The following is a 16,734-nucleotide window of genomic DNA, read 5'->3' as shown; positions in this document are numbered from 1 at the left end:
ATATCTGATTGCAGTGTTTTTACCTAATTCCTGATCACTTCCTTCTATATATATTTGATTGCTATGCATTTATTCTGTACCTAGGAGCAGGGCCTACCAAACCTCAGGCTGACACTTCTCTCTACACCTGAACACTGAACATTCATACCTGATTGCTCTGCCTTTACTCTATCCTGGGTCACTGTTCCTTCACTCTGTATATGATTCCTTAAAAATGAATCACCCAAAATGGTGTCTCAAAAAAGAAATACGAAATTCATAATAGAATTAGGAATCAAGTTCAGTTAAACCTGAGGCTGCATTTTTTGCACGTGTATGTTTTGAGAAAGAGATTTCAAGAGCATACGCCCTGATACATTGATTTCACACACAAATCTTTTTTTTTTTAATTTATAAAATTTTATAATGATTTCAAATCACGTGCTTTTGTTAAAATATAGGGGTAAGGGCATACATTAATTAAAATTATCAGTGATAATTAACTAATGGAAAGTATTTAGTATGAGATTTTTGGTTAGGTCTATTCTTCCAGTAGGAAGGAAGGAAGGAAGGAAGGAAGGAAGGAAGGAAGGAAGGAAGGAAGGAAGGAAGGAAGGGAGGAAGGGAGGGAGGAAGGAAGGGAGGAAGGAAGGGAGGAAGGAAGGGAGGAAGGAAGGGAGGAAGGGAGGAAGAGAGGAGGAAACAACACAATTGGTCATTATTAGGATGAATTTATGTAAAATACTAGTGAACTTCTGTGAAAAATAAGAATGATTTTAATTGGAAACTATATTCATGAATAAATGATAACAATACAGGGAAAATATCATATGGAATAATAACTCCCCACCTCTCTCTCTCTCTCTCTCTATATATATATATATATATATACACACACACACAGTTTGTTTTTATTTTATATATAGTTTATTTACTGCCCATTATGTTTGTAATGTTTTATGACAAAGAAATTAAAGAAATAATATGTTAAAGAACCAAGAGGCCAGTAAAATAGCATACAAGTTTAAAGTCATTTATAAGGCAAGGTGGTAGGTGACAAAATAATAAGTCTAGGATGCTCTAAGATTACTTTTAGGAAGAAATTTAAGTTGTGCTGATTTATTTTTTTTTAAGCATTATCTCCACCAAGAGACATGTGAAGCTCCAAGGTCAATTTATATAACAAAATCTTCCATTGGCCACTATGGAAATTACACCTATTATACTTTTTACCATTACATGCACACAAGTTGAATCTAGAATTGTCAAAATTCTAATTGGTTTGCTTTGTATTTCAATTTCCTACACTGAGGGGTATACACAAGAAAATCACTCTCTAAATATATTTTTCAAAACATGATGTGAAGATTTAAGTTTCGTGACTTGAGTCCAATTTATGGTGAAAAAATTATTCCAGCAAGGTATTTTATATTATAAATGGATCAATTTTAAGAAGGGAATTCCAAGTCTAGTCTATTTTCATAAAGAGTAAATGGAGAAATTTACCCATTATATATTATTGGTTCCTTTGTCAATAATTGGTCATATTTACATGAATATTTCTCAGCTCTCTTCCTATTCCATTGATCTAAGTGTCTGCTTTTATGCCAAGACTATACTGTTTTGATTACTATAGCTTTGGAATATGGCTGGCAATCAGGAAGTGTGATGCCTCTAGCTTTGTTCTTTTCCAAGATTGCTTTGGCTATCAGGGAATCTTTTCAGGTTCCATAAAAATATTAGTATTGTTTATTATATTTTTGTGAAAACTGCCACTGACATTTTGCTAGGGATTGCATTGAATCTGTAGATCACTTTAGACAGAATGGACACTTAAACAATATTAATTCTTCTGATCCATGAACATGGGATACCTTTTCATTTATTTGTGTCCTCTCCAATTTATTTTACTAATATTTTACAGATATTAGTATATAAATTTTTCACCTTCTTAAATGCATTCCTTAGTATTTTAGTCTTTTTGATGCTATAGTAAATGAGATTGTTTTCTTAATTTATATCCTTCTCATAGATCACTGTAAAATGGATGCTGTTTTGAGCCACTAAGTTGTGGGTTTATTTGTTACCAAACACAAGCTAACTGACACAAGGGAAAAGTTATGAGGGGAAAAAGTTATGAAACTTAGAATTTTCTTCCCAATTTCCACTTCATTAGTTGTTCAATGTGACTCCTCATATGCACTTTTAATTTAGCATGTAGAACAGCAGTGTCAGCCTCATTTCACTGAAATTATCTCATTCTGAAGTTAAGCCCCAGGGTAATGATTTTAAAATGGCTACTAGAATCCTGGAAGATATCCAGAGTGAAGCTCCCAAGATGTTTGGCCAGAACTAAATCAGTCCCCCAACAAGCAGTGCAATAAAGTAAGCACAGCTGGTGTCTCTTCTTGTTGTCCTGCAACAAAGAACACAGCTGCAAATGGAAATAGGCCTGGGAGTTAGAGATTGTAGAGGAACAAATACATGAAAAAGATTAGGATGTTTTAATACATCTCCAAGGACACGGCACCTTGTGGAGTTTAAGGGTCATGCAGTAAATTTCATATCTTTTCTCTATGTGCCAAACTAAGAATCTGTGCTCCATTGAGGTTAGGGTTTATAAATTACATACTTATAATCTGAATAAAATATAAAACATTGTGTTCTATCTTCCAGAAATTAAAATGTATTATTTCTATAATGTGTTATAATATCTTAAATATTATTAGGTGAGTTTTACTTATAGGTATCTTTTCATCAGTACACAGAAGAGTGTAGAGGTAAAGATTTATACAATTTTTGTGGGAAAAAAAAGATGTGAAATTTACTTTCAGGAAAATTGCGTTGTGATATAGTATGGTTTTCCTTGAAAATTTTCTAGATAGAGAGTAATTACTTTTGAAAATTTAGAGTGACTGCAAAACAATCACAATTTGTACTAAAACCTACTGATTCTCAGTGAAAGGAAAATTATAATTGCATAAATTTGGGTATGTATCTATAAAAATAGAAAAGATGAAATTATTGTTTTAAATTATTATTTTAAAATTGTAGTTTTAATTATTTCTTTAAAGAGATTTATCAAGTTATATAATCAAAACACCTTTACCAGCTTTTTAATAACAATATGCCATTTTAGCATCACTAAATGTCTTAAGACCCTTATCGTGGCCTTTCTGAGAATGGCAATGATGTTTCCAAGCACAATCCTATTTATCCTACTTTCATTTCTAAAATGCCACACATGCAGTAGACTGCTGATTCCAAAGGCAGGTATAATTTCATCTCATAGTGAGTTTCCTTTTTGTGCCACAACAATCAGTATTAACTTTTTTATTTCATCCTCTTAGGTCTCAGTTCTGAAGAATGTAGGCATTTAATAAAGTTACAGAAAATCTAAATTAAAGAAATACTTCTTTAAAGTTGTTTAAAGGACAAAGAAGACAATTATTCTATAGAATAATTGCTACAAAATAGTAGAATAATCATCACTGGCATGATAATGTGCAGCACATTAGAGAAAAAAGTGAAGTAATTGTACATTTACATTGATAAAGTGCGTGCGAGTGTCTTCATGGACCCGTTTGAGTTACATTTTACCCTCCAGAATATTATGTTATTCTGTCTACCCATGTTCACTTTGTTTTACTTAATAACATTTTTTGGTAAGTAAAAAAAAAAATGCAATATGATAGCCAGTAGCTTACAAGGAATTCATCACAACGCAAATGGTCCTTTTCTAAATCAATGCTATAACACAACAAGTAGATTTTCTTTTAAAAATGACAGTCATAATGACTCTCAAGGAGCCACACTGTTATACTTCTTTTCTATAAGCACAGATGACCTAACTTTATTCAGTGGTATACCTCATTTTCACAATATTGTGCATTTGAATATAGCAATTAATATTAAACATGAAAATTGCTGGGGCTCCAGGGTGGCTCAGTCTGTTAAGCCTCTGACTCTTGATTTCGTCTCAGTTCCTGATCTCAGGGTTCGTGAGTTTGAGCCCCTCATCAGGCTCTCTGCTGTCAGCACAGAGCCTGCTTGGGATTTTCTCTCCCTCTCTCTGCCCCTCCCTGGCTTGTGTGTGTGTGTGTGTGTGTGTGTGTGTGTGTGTGTGTGTTTTCTCTCTCGCTCTCTCCTCTCTCTCTCTCTCTCTCTCTCTCTCAAAATAAATAAATAAACATTTAAGGAAAAAACATGAAAATTGTTGACCTAAGCAGATAGAATCATTTTTGGTCATAAAATATATGATCTGAACATTGTAACCATATGAGAGTCTCTTTGGAAGTGACTATAAATTTAACAAATATCATATTCTCCAATTCATGTTTCTATTTTGAAATGCTTTAAAAAAGTACCCCCCCAGAGGGGGGATTTGAGAGCATTTGGCAATGTCTAAAGACACTGTGATATGGTGGTAACAGAAGGGAGGGTACTAAGCATCTAAAGTTTGGAAGCCAGGGATGCCGCTGAATATCCTACAATACACAGAACAGCAAAGAATCATCCAGTCTCATACATCAATTAGTGGCAAGGTTGAAAAACTCTGATGTAGAGAGAGATGATTCCCTAGATAATAGCTGAAACTCAACAATATAAACCAAAGAGGTAAAGAAAAACATTACATTGAAAAACATGCATTGACAACCACTCTAGTTTGTTTTTTATATTTCTTTATGAAACCACTCAGAATGCCGTAGACTTTGTCTGCTGATTATTACTCACTGACAAGAATCATGCAACTACATTATGCTTTGCTCAGTGGTCACATAGCACACAGCATAGTTAGAGGGCTCCCTGACCATCCCTTAGTGCTACAGATGTACAAGAAACAGTAATCTGATAAATACTTGCACACTCAGGACGTCTCTTGTGCTGCCTTCTCTATATTCTCATAGCATAGTCTGCTGCACTGTGAAAGGAATTCATCATTTGTACGACAATCCTGTTAATTTCCCCCTTAACAACATACACACACACTCACGCACGTGCACATACAACCCTAAGTAGACCATAAACCCATAGGGAAGATAAGAGTCAAGAGTATTTTGCATTATTGTGTCTTCTATGTGTAATGCCCTTTTAATTTTTTCCTTGTCTATTTACAAACCCATGCACACTATGTAAAATTATTTGAGGATGTCTTCTCTAAGTTTGCAAGCTGGACTTTCCACTTTATGGTTCCCTAATATTTTTGCTAATCAAGCACTATATTTAAATTTTATGTTTATATGTCTGTAGCCTGTTCAAATTTAAGGACTTGTTTCTCCTTCCTTCCTTCCTTCCTGCCTTCCTGCCTTCCTTCCTGCCTTCCTTCCTTCCTTCCTTCCTTCCTTCCTTCCTTCCTTCCTTCCATTTTTTTTAACATTTTATTACTAGCCACATTCAGTTCTTAGCACATAAAATGCCTTTCTTTCCTCTCTCTCTCTCTCTCTCTCAAGAATTAAAGAGATACAAAACAGTAGATTTTTTTTTCTTATGACAGGATGATCCACAAATTAAGTAATGAGTATATGATAAAAACAATGATTTTATCAGGCACCATAAATGTTTTTAAACATAAATGTTTTTATCACAAGCCTGCATTTCAGTTTTTATTATCACTTTATAAATAACATCTATATGTATATGTAGTTTCTAATAAAGAAGAATGCATTACTCTCATAGCAAATAAAGCCCACAACCCGTTTTTAGAAGTAATCACCCTCACCACTATGTGGGTTTCTTTCAGATATGCCCTATGTGCCCATATACTACACAACACATCCTTATTTTCTAGAATAAACTGTAGCTTATTCCACATGCCTTTCTGAAAACTTTTTTTCTCACTAAAACAATACAGATCTTCAGCATGTATATACATGAAAATTCATTCATTTTAAGGCTACATAAGAAATCTGTATATGTTTGAAGAGTCATTGATTTGAAAACTTCCTTATTAGTGGACCTTAAGTGTATTATTATGAATAATACCATAATGGGCATCCTTTCACATATATCTTTGTATAACCATGTGAACACATCCATAAAATAGTTCTCTATAATAGAGATTGTCCAACAAATGGATATGTTCTCCTTAAAATGTTGAAAGATATTGTTAAATTGCCATCCAAAACAAAACAAAACAAAACAAAACAAAACAACAAAAAACAAACTATGGGAATTCACCTTTCTGCTAACAGTTCTGCAACTTTAACAACTTTGTGAATTATCAGACTTGCATACTTTGGTAGGTGAACATTGGTTTCTTCTCCTCCTTTGTGGTTTCTTAAATTACTAGTGAAATTTGAGTTTTTTTCTGTGGATAATTAACACGTTTCTTTTTCTTGTGAATCTCTTGCTAATGGGATTTCCCCATTTTCTTATTTGGTTCTAATGAATTTTTTGTTATTAAAAACATCTTATGTAATACAAAATAGTCCTCTGTCCGCCACGAAGGTTTTTAAGTATTTCAGTTCATTTTTCTTTTGATTCGGATTAGTTTTATTATTTGATGGCTATATTTTCAAATGCTTATTCATTTAAATTCATGTCTTCTTGATTATTGGTTATTGGATTCTTATCTTACGTTGAAAAGTCCTTCGTCTACTTCTTTATTTATTTTTTTTTTAGTTCTTGTGTTTTCATTAGCGGATTCAAAGTTTTAGGTTTTTTAGAGTTTAATCATTGATTTATTTCCCATTTACCTTGTCCTCAAGTGTGGAGAAAATCACACTATTTCGATTGTGTCAGCATCACGAGTACATCTGGTCCTCCACCTGAGCCCCACTCTTTAGCTCAGTTAATGGGGTTACTTTCCATGTCTTGACACTTGCATTTGCTTCACTCTCCAGCCATCTGTGTCACAAAGATTTTTCAACTTTTGGCACACATATCTACCTGGAAACTGTCCGTTGTCTTTATTCACACTATATATATATCTAATGTACATATTTTGGAGGTGTTAGGGAATTTTTTTTCAAAAGCATATTCTCGTTGGACTCCCTAAAGATTAGATTTCTAGCATAAATAAATGTCTATTCCCTTACTCAGGCAATTTAGGATGAATTTTCCTCCTTATGGTATGTAGCCATCCCTGAACCCAATCCTTTAAACAAAAACAAAATAACATCAAATCTATCCCCATATGGCAAGAAGGAGACCCCCACCCCTGGCTCAATAAGCTGTACAGATTCTGGAACATCCACTATTTTTCTTATAATTATTCCATAAATAGCTTAAACCAGGTTTTAAATTTGTAACTATATTTAAAAAATTGGGAACTTAAGAGCTGAACCTCTGTCTGGCTTAGAAATATTTTCTAGGTTCACTTCTTACTAACCATGTGATCTTGGGCAAATTATTTAATTCTATGTATCAATTTCATCCTCTGTAAAAGGAGAACCACAATGTCGCCCTTGTCCATGATGATACAAGCATGAAATTATTACACATGGCATGCAATGCCTGACATATAGTAAGTGCTCAATAAATACTCCTTGATGCTGTTTCAATGATCATTACCACAACTGCTTTGACGACTTGTAGTCTCCAGTCCTGGCGAAGCTAACTGGTTGTTTTGGGCTGATCGATTTTAGATTTTCTGCAGAACTCACAGTCAACATTCAAACTATCCAATTTCCTCTTCGCCCCTAATCAAAACTTCTATGGATTCAACTGAGTCTACACTTGATGGCAACTAAGATTTAAGTGTCTGACATCAACTGCTAGCTACATCAGAGGCAAAAAGGAAAAAATCCTTTAAGGGTTGTTTTACGTTTTAAGATAAATAAGCTTTGTAAATGCTTATGATATCTAAAAAGTTTTATTGAATAATGTAGCTATTACTTACATTTTTAATGCTGTTATAATTGGGTCATAAACTGCAATCTTTTTTTTATATTTCCTTTTTTTTTTCAATATATGAAGTTTATTGTCAAATTGGTTTCCATACAACACCCAGTGCTCATCCCAAAAGGTGCCCTCCTCAATACCCATCACCCACCCTCCCCTCCCTTCCACCCCCCATAAACCGCAATCTTAAAAGACATGTAGTAAAATATCTCAAACATTACAGTGTCTATTTTTATTTATGCAAATTGTCACCTTGAGTATGTTGATATCTCTGCAGCAATATAAATAAAGAATTTACATGGCTAAAAAACCCTGTCAATTAAGCAAGAATTGCCGATGTCTCCCCGTTAATGATGTTTTCTTGATACCTAAGCATTACCTCTACTTTAGCATTCAGAAATTATTTTAATAAATAACATACCATCTAGACCCAATATCCTTTAATATTTTAGGCCACGTGTAAGTATTAAGACGTTTCGAAATTTCTTCGGATTTCTCCACGCACAAACACACACACAAAGTTGAAAACTGGTTATCAAAAGATGATCATTTGGATTCTCAAAACTATATTAACTGCTAAAGTGAATAATGCTTTTTCTTACCCATATCTGACATTTCAGGCACAGTAACGATGTATGGTCCATCTGTGAACTTTGGAGCGTTGTCATTGATGTCTTGTACTTTGATTATGAACTCGGATTCAGGCTCAAGAGGCTTGTTTGTTCGTCGGTCGATAGCCTGGGCGTGAAGCACATAGTGGGTCTTCTGCTCTCTGTCTAGGCTTTTCGTTGAGTGGATGTCACCGGTGGTGTCATCGATGATAAATATAGTTCCGGCACCTTCTCCAGTAAGGATGTACTTGACAGACCCATCGCCTTTGTCAGAATTGGAGTGCAACTGTCAAATAAAAATGAAATACTTTAGCGTGAAATTATATTCCAGCCTCACGTCGTGTTATCTGAAAATTATCTATAATTTTGAACTTAGTTTGGTTATAACTTTTCTTACCTTCACAGTCTACCATATGGTGCTATAATCATTTCCTTTTCTGCAGTTTTTCTCTACTTGGTATTGATATAGATATCTTTTATCATGATCTATCTAAGAAATCCAATAATCAATTTAAGAGAAATTAATAAGCAATAGTAATTAAATAAAAAAGCAATAACCCTTGATGTCATCTAGTAAATCACCACTGCATTACCTACACAGAATAGAATTGGATAAAGAAATTACCAGGAAATCACTGTTGCCCGAAATACTTCCAGGAATAATGTCTTTTTATATTAAATGTTTGGAATTTTATTTCAAACATAAAATTTAAAAAAAAGAAAAAAAGAATATATGGCAGGATGAAGTTCAAATTATTAAAAACTTCCACAAAAGAGGCACTTATTTGTTACAGAGAAATTAATATTATAATGTGAAAAAATAAAAATACATATATTCCAGATTAATTGTTCAGATTTAGAATGAAAGAAAACACAGAATATTTTTTTATTATTATTATAAAACTTTAACTCAAAATTTATTTTTTTTTTAATTTTTTTTTTCAACGTTTATTTATTTTTGGGACAGAGAGAGACAGAGCATGAACGGGGGAGGGGCAGAGAGAGAGGGAGACACAGAATCGGAAACAGGTTCCAGGCTCTGAGCCATCAGCCCAGAGCCTGACGCGGGGCTCGAACTCACGGACCGCGAGATCGTGACCTGGCTGAAGTCGGACGCTTAACCGACTGCGCCACCCAGGCGCCCCTAACTCAAAATTTAAATAGGAGTGCTTGATTTAATCAACACATGGTCCTAATTTTTAACTAATAGAAATACACTAATGAATTCTCATTTATTAAAATAAAAGTGGAATATTATACTAATAGATATTACAAAAGGAACATTTCACTAGCGAAGAAGTATTTAATAAGAAAGGTAATACATATTAAGATAATTATAAACCACTTTTTTGTCATTTAAGCATCAGGAAATGCTTTTAACCTGCATGTGATTCATACTTCTTAATCTATTGTAACTTCTGCCATCTTTGCATACGTGCCATTGTTATATTTCTAGCTAGAAATACCCACAATTTTTCTTAAAGCTCACACATCTATTTGAAGAATTGTTTGTCTTGAGAGATCTGAAGTTATCCTTCATATGACATCTTTCTGGTAACCTAACCTCAACTACTCACCTTTTGCTCAATTGTGACACTTGGAAACATTGAAAAAATATAACCTTGTTCGCCTAAGTTTTGGATTTTTTACCATAATAAAGAGAAAATTTTCAAGAATTATTTTAAAGTCTCTGAACCCTTAGAAGATGTTTTCAAAAAGAGAAAATATAGAAAAATATAATAAACTATGACAAAAGGACTATTCCATGGTAAAATGAAGGCAACTGAATATAAATTGTAGTATATCCCAAATAATCTTATATCTTTCTTGAAAACACATAAGGTGTAAACAGGGACAAATTCTGATGGGAATCACCTAGCAAGATTCCACAAATCGTTATCTTTTCAAAACTGATTTTTTGGAGCTTTTATAAAGACGAATAAAAATGCATTAGCAATGTATGAAAAACACAGCTTTCAAAGATTCACACTTCATTAGTAAATTAACAGCTAAAAGAAGAATGCAGCATGAGTTGTGTGGAGACAATTGCATGCATGGATGGAAATGTATTTAGTCATTTCTTTTGGTTTCTTGCCATTTCTTTTTAGCATCTAGAAGAAAAAAATTATCATTTCTGAAGCAGATACACCTGCAAAATATTAACAGAGTGGCCTGTTTCAGTCTCCAACTTTGCTTTAATCCGTGACCCAAACAGAGCAACAAATTCATTTAAACAAATGGTTTTAAAACCTTTTCTCAAACTCTCTTGTTATGAAGTGAAACATTAGACAGTCTTATTAGCTATTGTTATACTATACATTAATTACAAGTCTATATAATGAAATTAAAACCCTTTTGGGGAAATGTCTTGTAGTTCTACCATCTAATTTCAGAAAGACAGCGATGGTGATGATTGACTTTTATCATCAGGATATATTTTTATATTCTTCTATGTTCTTAGGTTATTTTGATATTATTTTATGTTGTGTTAAAGTTTGTATTACAAAAGTTGGTCATATTTAAATTTTTTTTTTCAACGTTTATTTATTTTTGGGACAGAGAGAGACAGAGCATGAACAGGGGAGGGGCAGAGAGAGAGGGAGACACAGAATCGGAAACAGGCTCCAGGCTCTGAGCCATCAGCCCAGAGCCTGACGCGGGGCTCGAACTCCCGGACCACGAGATCGTGACCTGGCTGAAGTCGGACGCTTAACCGACTGCGCCACCCAGGCGCCCCAAAAGTTGGTCATATTTAAAGAATGGCCTTATATATGTAGACTTGCAATGAAAGTATATAAAAGAAATAGTAAAGTTGTCAACTTAAAGCACTATGAAAAATATAACACACTCTATGCTTTATGTAGGTTGTGGTAAGCAATTCAGATAAGAGAGAAAATGTCAGTAATTTTATGTCTTTAGATTTTAAGACTTGAATCTGGTTCCACATAAAGTGTTTATATTTAACAAACAACTTAGCCTAAATATTTCAGAAGTTATGTCTGACTTGAAAATAGACGTGCAGGGGCGCCTGGGTGGCACAGTCGGTTAAGCGTCCGACTTCAGCCAGGTCACGATCTCGCGGTCTGTGAGTTCAAGCCCCGCGTCGGGCTCTGGGCTGATGGCTCAGAGCCTGGAGCCTGTTTCCGATTCTGTGTCTCCCTCTCTCTCTGCCCCTCCCCCGTTCATGCTCTGTCTCTCTCTGTCCCAAAAATAAATAAACGTTGAAAAAAAAAATTAAAAAAAAAAAGAAAATAGACGTGCAATAAAATCAGTGAATTGTAATTTAGCAGTATTTATAATATTTGATAACATGGTAGAAGTTACATTAAAATGTTGCAACCATGTATTTGAATTTTATAAGGCGTTGACAATGCTTATCTTGAGTGTTTAAATAATGCAGATAATCATTTCAATAATGGAGTATTTAAATCTCTCAGCGGGCCTAGCTGAATCTTGGAATGACTAGTTTTTATGTTAACACTGATGGGAAGCTACTACAATAGCATTTAGGCAAATTAATAGCTTATATGATTAGGATGATCAACATTTGTGAAACAACAAAGTAACCCACTCTCAGGATGACCCCTCATCTATCGTATACCCATTTCCAAATGTTCAGTTTGGTTGGAATACATCCTTTGTAACAGAGATGGAGCCTTAGAGAAAAACCAGCTATAGAGAAAAATCAGCTTAATAAGTGAGCTTTAATATCTGGAAAAGCATGTTTTATATTCGTTTTTTTAAGGCAACAGATGATGCATCAGTGAGTGAATGAATGAATGAATGAATGAAATGGCTGAGCAGGAATGGTGGTAGTAGTGGGGGTAATCTTAAAATAGGGACAGGAAGCTCTTTGATGCAGACAATCAAGTAATATGGATAACCAAGGGAGAGATGTGTTGTCTCTGAGTGTGGGCAACAATAAAGCATCAAAGGAAAGAAGCGGAAGTAGGGCACATGCAGTAGAAATACTCTGGATATAGACATGGAGCTGACTTAGCAACAGCAAAATATGATGTTGTAAGATGAGCTAGCTCTTATGCTATTTAAGAGAGATTTTCATCATATTGTACATTGACATGTAAAAATATTTGGGAGACAAAGTTGATGTTAGTCATCAGTATTGAACTCTTTTTGGCAGACAGTTTGGAAATAACACAGAGAAAACAGTGGCAGGGTTTTATAACACACAGTGGTAGGAGTATACTTTCCGAGTCATGAGATTTTGCAAAGTGAGTGATATATTTTATGCTGAAGGACAGATGTTAACAATATTTTTCTAAAGCAAGAAGGGACAATGCTCGCGTATGTGATCACATAATAAAGTAGGGTTAATGAACTACTCTTTAGAAAACAGAAAAAGGGAGGAGAATGAAGAAAGAAAATGAAACCACTCAAGTAAAGCAAAATGACCACTTCTCTGGCATGACTTTAATAAATTGTCTCTTTCTTATGTTAAGTAGTAACCTATGGCACTTGGAAAGCTAATATGACTCACATGAGTTCCCCCTGGAAAACTATTTATTCACCCTGGACCACATTCGGATCAGGACCTAAAAATTTATAGCTATCACTCCAACTACAGAGTTCTTCACTAAGATAATATTCTATCCCTTAGGGAAGAATAACTTTAAAAGGTTAAGAAGATGATGGCAGAGCAATTAATTTCAAAAGTTGCTTTTAGTGAAGACTTCAAGCCACGTTAAAAAGATAGGTCACTGACTTAAAACGATAATATTTTGAACTACATATTTTATGTAATTTTTTTATGAGTAGGAAACTTATATTTACAGCATTCCAGGGGAAGCCAGCAGTAAACATTGCATAGTAATCCCACTATGATTATTTTTCCAACACATAAAATGATGCAATATAAGGATCACATGAAATACATATTATTAAAATTTATTATGCACCCTTTATTCCACAACGTGTTATATTTCAAACAATAAGTAGATGAAACAAAATTCAATTGAACTGTTAATAAATAATTGACGTACAGAGGAAAAAACATTTCAAATCATATTAGTCTCTTGGTAACTAACATATCTATCTTGTGCAAGAAAAATACAGAACCATCAGTTTTAATTATGCATCAATTAATATGCAAAAAAGTTACATTAGAAATAGTGATGAAGTACTCTGTTCAACCACATATCTAATGTCAATTAATTAAAAGGTTAAGAAGTTAGGTGAGAGTAAGGAAATAGGTGTGGTTGTTGAACTATAAACATCAGAGCTCTTTGCCAACATGTAAAAGCCTCCTGTTGAATTTCAGTTTTTCACTTTTAACTTCTTAATCAGTATTCTCAGAGAAGGAAACTAATGAACGAGGAGGAAGATGGAAAAGAACAGGAAGCAGCACGTGTTTATTATATCCCCTGAACCCCAGATTAAGGGTATTAACGTACAAGATAAAAAAAAAAATATAAGATATCTCTGAAGTCTGAGTTGCTATAATTCCATATCCTTCAGATATCCTCTAGAGAGCCCCATCTGGGTGTGCCAAATATTGGGGCACTGCAGGAGGTAAGTCAGTGGTTAAGAATTTCACTTTTAAGTGTTGGAAACCCTCAAAAACGAGCCAATCGATTAAAGTTGGAATGAGATATATAAGGCACAGGAGGACCTATTCTCTGATATCAGAGTTAATCTCTGTTCTTTCATCTGCCAATTAGGGTCTAGCTGAGAAAGAGATGGCCCTGGAAGCTGGTTTTAAAGAAAAAAAAAAAATCTCAGAGTGTACTAACATTAGTACAATTCTGGCCCCAAATACTGGTCCAAACCACTATCCACATATTCACAGGGGTTGTCATTTCATCCCCATTAAAACTCTGTCATTACTGTTCATTTTAGCCCTTTGTTCAAATCAGAAAGCAGTAGATGCATAGAGAAAGGGGAGGGAAGGAAAATTGAAATGGGAATGGCTTCAAACATTTAGAAAATGTATCTGACAATAAAATGTAAGATTATAATTTAATCTTGCAATCACTATTAGAAGTATATATCCAACAAATGTTTTTGGAGCATCTGCTATGTTCCAGTCCTGGTACTCAGTAGTTAAATACATCACTAACGTGGAGATTCATACCCTGGGAAAGCTTACATTAGTACCAGCGGGGAGAAATACACAGTAAGCAGAAAACATTTTATATATATATATATACACACACATACATATGGTGTTAGAAAGTGACAAGATCCCCACTTAAAAAGGAGAGAGAGGGAAGGGAAGATGGCAGCATAGGAGGACGCTGGGCTCACCGCACATCCTGCTGATCACTTAGATTCCACCTACACCTGCCTAAATAACCCAGAAAACCGCCAGAGGATTAGCAGAACGGAGTCGCCAGACCCAAGCGCAGACGAGAGGCCCAGGGAAGAGGGTAGGAAGGGCCGCGAGGCGGTGCGTGCTCCACGGACTGGCGGGAGGGAGCCGGGGCGGAGGGGCGGCTCCCGGCCAAGCAGAGTCCCTGAGTCTGGCTGGCAAAAGCGGAGGGGCCTGACGGACTGTGTTCCGACAGCAAGCGCGACTTAGCATCTGGGAGGTCATAAGTTAACAGCTCTGCTCGGAAAGCGGGAAGGCTGGAGGACAAAGGGAGGGAGAGCTGCGGAGCCCCCGGACGACAGAGCTCAGTTTGGTGGGGAACAAAGGCGCTCGCCAGCGCCATCTCCCCCGCCCATCCCCCAGCCAAAATCCCAAAGGGAACCGGTTCCAGCCAGGGAAATTGCTCGCTCCGGGCAAACACCCAACTCTGTGCTTCTGCGGAGCCAAACCTCCGGCAGCGGATCTGACTCCCTCCTGCTGCCACAAGGCCCCTCCTGAAGTGGATCACCTAAGGAGAAGCGAGCTAAGCCTGCCCCCCCTGCCGCCGTGCACCTTGCCTACCCACCCCAGCTAATACGCCAGATCCCCAGCATCACAAGCCTGGCAGTGTGCAAGTAGCCCAGACGGGCCACGCCACCCCACAGTGAATCCCGCCCCTAGGAGAGGGGAAGAGAAGGCACACACCAGTCTGACTGTGGCCCCAGTGGTGGGCTGGGGGCAGACATCAGGTCGGACTGCGGCCCCGCCCACCAACTCCAGTTATACACCACAGAACAGGGGAAGTGCCCTGCAGGCCCTCACCACACCAGGGACTATCCAAAATGACCAAGCGGAAGAATTCCCCTCAGAAGAATCTCCAGGAAATAACAACAGCTAATGAGCTGATCAAAAAGGATTTAAATAATATAACAGAAAGTGAATTTAGAATAATAGTCATAAAATTAATCGCTGGGCTGGAAAACAGTATACAGGACAGCAGAGAATCTCTTGCTACAGAGATCAAGGGACTAAGGAACAGTCACCAGGAGCTGAAAAACGCTTTAAATGAAATGCAAAACAAAATGCAAACCACCACGGCTCGGATGGAAGAGGCAGAGGAGAGAATAGGTGAACTAGAAGATAAAGTTATGGAAAAAGAAGAAGCTGAGAAAAAGAGAGATAAAAAAATCCAGGAGTATGAGGGGAAAATTAGAGAACTAAGTGATACACTAAAAAGAAATAATTTACGCATAATTGGTATCCCAGAGGAGGAAGAGAGAGGGAAAGGTGCTGAAGGGGTACTTGAAGAAATAATAGCTGAGAACTTCCCTGAACTGGGGAAGGAAAAAGGCATTGAAATCCAAGAGGCACAGAGAACTCCCTTCAGACGTAACTTGAATCGATCTTCTGCACGACATATCATAGTGAAACTGGCAAAATACAAGGATAAAGAGAAAATTCTGAAAGCAGCAAGGGGTAAACGTGCCCTCACATATAAAGGGAGACCTATAAGACTCGTGACTGATCTCTCTTTTGAAATTTGGCAGGCCAGAAAGAATTGGCACGAGATTTTCAGTGTGCTAGACAGAAAAAATATGCAGCCGAGAATCCTTTATCCAGCAAGTCTGTCATTTAGAATAGAAGGAGAGATAAAGGTCTTCCCAAACAAACAAAAACTGAAGGAATTCGTCACCACTAAACCAGCCCTACAAGAGATCGTAAGGGGGACCCTGTGAGACAAAGTACCAGAGACATCACTACAAGCATAAAACATACAGACATCACAATGACTCTAAACCCATATCTTTCTATAATAACACTGAATGGAAATGGACTAAATACGCCAACCAAAAGACATAGGGTATCAGAATGGATAAAAAAACAAGACCCATCTATTTGCTGTCTACAAGAGACTCATTTTAGACCTGAGGACACCTTTAGATTCAGAGTGAGGGGATGGAGAACTATTTATCATGCTACTGGAAGCCAAAAGAA

The 16,734-nt window shown here is 36.1% G+C and overlaps 1 protein-coding gene across 2 annotated transcripts in view; it reads right to left on the bottom strand.

Moving 5' to 3' along the window:
* The window catches only part of CDH18 (cadherin 18), a 343,377-nt gene that overhangs the window by 241,273 nt on the left and 85,370 nt on the right, over positions 1–16,734 (bottom strand). For both annotated transcript variants that reach the window (XM_047074386.1, XM_047074393.1), the window contains exon 2: positions 8,424–8,718. In XM_047074386.1, coding sequence (XP_046930342.1) covers positions 8,424–8,718 — 295 coding nt within the window. The remainder of the gene's footprint in view (positions 1–8,423; positions 8,719–16,734) is intronic.

Source organism: Lynx rufus, unplaced genomic scaffold (genome assembly GCF_022079265.1).
Source record: "Lynx rufus isolate CCGP_SWC_20201006 ecotype Redwood Valley unplaced genomic scaffold, mLynRuf1.p SCAF_1, whole genome shotgun sequence".
In the NCBI taxonomy this organism is placed as follows: domain Eukaryota; kingdom Metazoa; phylum Chordata; class Mammalia; order Carnivora; family Felidae; genus Lynx; species Lynx rufus.
This window is presented reverse-complemented; position numbering and strand designations above follow the sequence as displayed.